The 7,142-nt window shown below is 40.4% G+C and overlaps 1 protein-coding gene across 4 annotated transcripts in view; it reads right to left on the bottom strand.

Moving 5' to 3' along the window:
• Window positions 1–2,840: 2,840 nt before the first annotated feature.
• Window positions 2,841–7,142, bottom strand: part of LOC137996603 (uncharacterized) — a 171,460-nt gene continuing 167,158 nt past the window's right edge. For all 4 annotated transcript variants that reach the window (XM_068842077.1, XM_068842078.1, XM_068842079.1 and 1 more), the window contains 3 exons: window positions 6,440–6,705; window positions 5,102–5,261; window positions 2,841–3,292 (listed from right to left, as the gene is read on the bottom strand). In XM_068842077.1, the coding sequence (XP_068698178.1) occupies window positions 3,051–3,292; window positions 5,102–5,261; window positions 6,440–6,705 (668 nt within the window). In that variant the 3' untranslated portion in view covers window positions 2,841–3,050. The remainder of the gene's footprint in view (window positions 3,293–5,101; window positions 5,262–6,439; window positions 6,706–7,142) is intronic.

Genomic DNA, 7,142 nt, shown 5'->3' with positions numbered 1-7,142 from the left:
AACAATGTGAAAACATACTAGGAAGAAGTAATCGTTCAGATCCTAAAATGCCTGGGTAGGCAATGTACACACATGACAAAACAAGTAGAGGCTATTACATGGCCACGCGGGGATACCGCCGTTTTAATCTTCGAGTCGCTGAAAGTATCTCTCACGAGTGAGCGAAGCGAACGAGTGAGAAGATAATTTTCAACACGAGAAGATAAAACTTGTATCCTCCCCAAGCGGCCATGTAACATGTTCTGTTTATTATTTGTAGATATTGGTGAAATGCCTAGATTTAAAACAACTTTACTCATTTCGAAAATCCGGGTTAAAACGTGGTCACCATTCGCTAAAACACGCATGTGGTTTACATGAAACATCTATAATGAAAGTTGTGGCAATAGCAAATCATGACAATGTAAAATTTTTGCAATAAATTTTCATGTAGTAGAGAATGAATTATATTAAAGCACAAAAGTATCTTACAATGAAGAGGAATGCTCGTGTATTATTGGCTAATCGCGTTTTTACCATGACGACACATATATTTTTCACAAAGTAAAACAGATAAACTGATATGTTCAGCTGCGCGCGGTAAAGATATGATTTTTTTAGTGAAAGGAGAAACGCCTGGTATTTCATCAGTATCCTATATAATAAATAGAGGAAATATGACAAAACCAGTGAGAGGATATTACATGGCCGCGCGGGGTTATACGAATTTTATCGTTCGAGTGCTGCAAGTATCTCTCACGAGTGAGCGTAAGCGAACGAGTGAGAGATACTTTCAGCACGAGAAGATAAAATTCGTATCCCCAAGCGGCCATGTAATGTTCTGTTTATTATATATATATTGATGAAATGTCTAGATTTAAAAAAAACTTGTTTTATTCATTTTCGAAATGATGAAAAATTGTTCACCAACCACTAAAACACGCATCTTGTGTAACATGAAACAAGATTTGAAAGTTATGAAAAACAAATCATGATAATGTAAAATTTGCAATAAAAATGTTAATGTAGTAGAGAATTATATTTAAGCACAAAAGTATCGTACAATAAAGAGGAAGCTCGCCTTTTATTGGCTAATCATGTTCGTTACCATGACGACAGCGATATCCTCACATGTGAAAGATAAAAATGATACGTTCACTGCGCGCGGTGAAGATATGATTTTTTAGTAATAGGAGAAATCCTGGTATTTCATCATATCTATATAATAATTATTAATTATACCTCGATAAAACGCACAATGGGTGTTTTTGAGAAGAGTGTCAGAGTTGTGTTGTTGAGGTTCTCTCCCTACAATCTCTCCAAGAAAGTAGAGGGTCACGTTTCCAATACGGGTCCAGGTGGCTTCCCTTTTTCTTTACTTCACCCATTTCCACTATTTAACGTGTCCGATTCCCGAAAACCCATTGAAAAACCGTCGAAGCCTGTCGCACGCCAAATCTCCAACATCATCCTCCGTGAAAAAAACATGGCAGAGACCCTCCTGTGCGACTGATAAAATAAGCGAGAAACTTCAAGGAACACATTCGTTGGTGTCCGTATTTTATCAGTCAAACCATTTTCTTTATGTACAACTGATTTCTACTGGCTTTTATTACTCAGGTGTTCTACAAAAAGCTTGTAATGAGTCTTAACTTGAAGTTCATCCTTCGTCGTTGTCGTCCTTCGTGCACAAATGGCCTCACTTTACTACGGCCCCTTCTTGAAATAATATTTTGTTAGCCTTAACAACATTTTTCCTCCGGCTGAGCTCGTTTACTAGGGTCCCGTCCACACGTATCCGAATATTTTTCAATCCGCATTTTTTTCTTTGCGGATTCGCTTTCCGTCCACAGGTATCCATCGAATCCGACATGCAAACCGCAACTTTTTGAATCCGGTCTCCTGAGTGGAAAGTTTTGAATACGCAAAGAATTTGGAATGGTGTGGACGGTCGATTCCGTATACTTTCAAATCCGATGACGCTACAAACTCATATACAGTCTTTCATAATATCATATCATCATATATCTTTATTTACCCTCGGATTTTTAGAGTAGCTTGGTGTAGCTAATATCTCCGAGCATTTACCCTCCCAACCAAGATACATCACAGAAGACAGACCACAACACCGGGAACTACATTCCCTACCGTGTGAATATTCAACATGACCGCTGAACGAATTGCTCTCTCTTTTTTTGTCTCCAACTCGCACGCCTTATGGCGCTTAATCTGTTGACAGTAGTAACAGAGGAGTCCTGGATACTAGGACGAACCTCAGGATACGTGTGGACAGGCAAATTCGATCTGAACCCCGATACGTGTTGACGTGAAAATTTTAGAATACGCAAAGATCAAGTCGCAGAGATGGCGCAGTGGTGAGAGCACTCGGCGTCGTATGTGGGTAAATATTGTTGGTTCTCTACTCTGTACCAAGAGGTTTTTCTCCGGGTACTCCGGTTTTCCCCTCTCCCCAAAAGCCAACATTTGATTTGCATTGATTTGTAAATTTCAATTTACAGTGTCCCCCAATTAGTGCTCTAGCGCTAGACGTTTAGACACTTATTTATAAATAAAGTTCTTTTTCTTTTCTTTCCTTAAAAAATATCTAGCCTTTGTACATCCGCCTCCTCCTCTCGCAAAAAAAATCGGGGAGAGATTTTTTGCAAGGGGAGGAGGGAGATGTACACAGGCCAAAAATATCCGGATGTGTGTGGACGGGGCCAAGGAGATTTGCAGCTTTTTTTTCCTATGGTTTCTGGTGTATTCTAAATAAATGAATGTAAAAAGTCATTTAACGGTTCTGGAACTTGACTATTTTATAAATAGTAAATAGATGACAACAAAAAGTGATTCAAAAAAGACTTCAAATGGCGTTTTCTACTTGTATTAAATTAAGAAACAAAGAACAATAGCAGTTAAAACCTCAGTAATCTTACGAAAAAAGTTGGAAAACATGTCTTGGTTCGTATAGGACGATAGTAAATTTTACGTATGTATACCAGAGTGCTCGCAGTGCATATCAAACGACTACTTCATAAAGTACTTGTGTCATGGACGAAAACTTCAAATTGTCACACAGAAACCATGTCTGCGTTACCATTCCCATCAATGCAACGCTTTGAAGCTCCGTCAGCGGCTGATTCTTTGTCACGCAATTTTTTCAATCCTTCTATCCACCGGTCGTGAAACAGTTGATATTCTGCGATCATCTCATCGAGTTTGTCGCGACTGCTGTTGTCGCAAGGATGAAGTTTAACTTCGTCATCGTTTATTGAATACGTCCCTGTCGGAGCAAACTGCATTCGCTGGTTTCCTGAAAGAGAGAAGCGAAGTCATTATAATTCTGCACGATCCGTTCACCTCGCCATTTAGTACAAAGCTGTAACTTATTCACAAGTAAGACGACTCAGACTTCAGGAATGAAAATCGAAGGCAGCGCAATTGCAAATAAAGCCGGATACTTTTTAAACTAGCAATTTCCGGCGGGTGTAAAGCACGGGTCACTTTTCACGGGTCACTCATTGCAGATCACTGTTTCATTTTTTGAAAGTAACCCCAAACCCTCAATTTGGCTAACACCAGTCCTAAAAACCAACTTCAGGCCTAGAGTTAGCCAAATTGAGGGTTTTGAGTTATTTAGAAAAAGGTGAAAATAATGACCTGCAACGAATGACCCGTGAAAAGTGACCTGTGTTTTAGACGCTGCCAGCAATTTTTAAAAGAAATTAAGTGAATTGCTGCGTGAATAGAATCAATTACTGTAACAATGGAAATGTCGTTTATTTATTAAAAAATATAAATGATCACTATATTGTGGAAAGTACGTCTCTATAGGAATAAACAAATTACCAATCGTCAAATTTCCCAACAATAAGAAGAGATATTGTTACGCAAGCTTAAGATGGAAACTGATATAAAACTAAGGTAATACGAAATAAGAAACGAAACATACATGAAAACCGCTGGGAATGTGTACTGTAAGCTCGTCTACTGAAATCCTGAAATCTACTTTTGTCCTGGGCCCAATTGTTTTAAGGGTGAATAGTGCTATCCACTGGATAACTCAATTGGCTTTAGTAGTGTTTATCCGTTGGGTAGTGATTTATCTGGTAGATGATAGCGTTATCCACCCTTCGAACAACTGGGGCCTGGTATTTAAGGCGCAGCGATCTCAAATGTCAAGAATAGTAAGCTCCTCACCAGTGCTCGATGCAAAGAGAAATTTAAACTTGGAATATTAAAGCGATTATGTATTTACTTCAGACCTAGGTGCAAGTTAACATAAAATTCCGGTGAATGAAATGAGATTTATTTCAGTATCTATGGTGGGGAAAACTCCGAATGCTCCTTTGTAGAATTCGAACTTACGAAGATAAAGGTAAAGTCGCGCTCGAGCCAACTACGGCCCATACGGCCGGTGCTTATCCCGGTTATGTCGTAGCATGAAGCAAGTGTAAGAATAGTTACTCCCCGTAGGATGGGATGCTAGTCCATCGCAGGGATACCCCCCAGCAGTATGTCATTTGCCGGTACCCATTTGATGAAAGCATGGTTAGCGCTAACCAGCGCTCTTTTAAAATACTATGAAAATCTATAGGTTTTGATTCCTCTTAAGCAACGGTTAGCGTTAACCAGCCTTCGAGTGAACCGGCCTCTGGGTGGTAGACAGACAGTGTGGAGGAAATTGTCTTGTCTATGGAAATGACAAAATGGCAGAGCTACACATGTAGGCCTCGACCTTCCGATTACTAGTTCGGATGCTCTATACCTGAGCTATAGGAGACTCGTAGGTTACGAAGCTGTAGGTTCGACTTCTGCAAAGGAGCACTCGGATTTTTCCGAGCTTCCGAGCATCCCCGAGTCCTAGCTCCTACGGGTCTCCTGTAGTTCAATGATGGAGCCTTTCAACTACTAATCGGAAGGTCGTAGGTTGGACTTCTGCAAAGGAGCACTCGGATTTTTCCGAGTATCCCCGAGTCCTAGCTCCTACGGGTCTCCTATAGCTCAGTGATGGAGCGTTCCAACTACTAATCGGAAGGTCGTAGGTTCTACTCCTGCAAAGGAGCACTCGGATTTCTTTCGATTATCCCAGAGTCACGATCGATCATTGAGAACAACTTACGTAATTTAGGGCGTCGGCAAATAAATTCCCACAAAATGCCAATTAAAAAGAATGCCACGGCCACGCCCAGACCAACATACATAACCACTTCAAAAATCTCTTCTTGATAAAATAGTTCTTCTGCTGCCTTTAACTGTTGATTTTCATCGTCGGTTGGGTTCTGAAAATAACATGGAAATAAATATTGCAGTATGTATTTGGGGTGTGTGTGGATTTTTTGATTGTCAGAGCGGAAACGACTATGCCACGACACGATTTTGAACTATCTGGTACACAGCATTAGAGCGGTGTTCGATTGAATGTGATTTGCTTCAAAACGTCGCGTTGCATTCTCAGCTAATCACAAGTGAAAGCAAACAAGGCGTGAGTCACATGACTTGCTCGCTCGTGCTTTCCCGCGCTTTCCCTCGCCTTAGCGCAGGCTTCATGTATGATTGGCTAACTGCGGTGTCAGCATGTTTTGTGATTAGCTGAAGTGATAACTTAAGATTACGTTTAACATTGAATTACTGGCTTAAATCATTGTTAATAGACCTAATCGGTTAACTCAATGTTGTCCCCAATTCAAATCTTCCGGGATTAAGAATCTTTGTGTATTGTATTTGCATGATAATGTAGCATTCATATTTAAATGATGTGGAAATACCTGGAACAAAACGTTTTATTCCTAAAGGATTTGAATTGGGTATACTATTGCGTAAGCCGATTAGGTGTATATATGGAGATGGTTATGAAACTCGACGAGTTTCTTTGTTTTATGTTTTTTGTTCGCTGTCTTTGCACTGACCATGCACAAACCACCCTTTTCCTAAAAAGCAGCCAATCAAAAGTTTCGATTAATTCATTCAAAACTCAGTTGTGAACCGAGGACAAAAGATTGTATATGGTCATTTCAAGATCACATGAAGCGCGATGTAACCGTTCTCGATTTTGAAGTTTCCAGAGTTTTAAAACCAGTCCTCTATGAACTATGTTCAAATCGAACAAAAGAAATCGTTTCCTCGGAGAAGAATTCAATTTCACGAGGATTTCTTAAAGAAACCAACTTGGCCGCGGTTTCTTTGCTAAGGGCAACAACATGGCCGCCCAAATGACATGTTAAAAGAGAGAGTGGTTTATTCACAATAAAGAAAAGAGCATTTTCTAGAATACATGATCTTAGGAATTGAAGGTGATCAAGTTGAACAAGCATTTAGAGAGTATCATTCTGGTTCAAACCCTACTTTGATATAATTAAGAAAAGATCTTTACCTGAAAGACATGATCCGAGGAAGAAAATATATTTGTGATCGATTTGCCCATGCATTTAAAAGAAATCGCAAATAGATGCAACCTTACCTTGAGAGGGACAAGGTTTGAGGCTATGATCTCAAACACCTCTTGGGGATGGTTGCGCAGGAACTTTCGAACACACTTTTCAAGCTTTGAGGAATTCTTTGCCAACACCACTCCGTAGGTGATTTGATGATCGACGTATCTTTCGACCCTGATTGGTGCTTCTTGAATGAGGTTCAGAGAATGGGTTAAAACGTAGTTATCAACCAATGCTCCATCGATTTCGTGCGCCAGGAGAGCTTGCGTCAATTTCATCACGTGAGGAAAAACTGAAGCAGAAATCCAGAGGAACTTTCAGAAATTTAGTTGAAGTACTCAAGGTTGGAGTGATTGACAGTCACCTTTGCGCAGTCAGATATACGCCAGAATGGAAACAATCCGGCCACAGATCGATGAAGGTTCCGTTGATGTAAAAATGTAAAGATCGGAGAGCGGGGACCGGGGATAGCGCAGTGGTTTGAGCACTCGCTTTCCAGGAATGTGCTCCGGATCGATTTCCGGATTCTGTGCCATATAAGGGCTGAGTTTTCTCTACTTTGCTCGTAGAGGTTTTTCTCCAGGTACTCCGGTTTTCCCTTCTCCTCAAAGACCAACATTGAGGCCCCATTAGGGGAGGGGGAGCCTTAGTATCCCGTATCCCATTAATTTTTGGCCTAAATGTCCCGTAACCCGTTAACGTTAAGCCCTGTGGTTTGTATCCCTATAA

This window comes from Montipora foliosa, chromosome 3 (assembly GCF_036669935.1).
Source record: "Montipora foliosa isolate CH-2021 chromosome 3, ASM3666993v2, whole genome shotgun sequence".
NCBI lineage: Eukaryota > Metazoa > Cnidaria > Anthozoa > Scleractinia > Acroporidae > Montipora > Montipora foliosa.
This window is presented reverse-complemented; position numbering and strand designations above follow the sequence as displayed.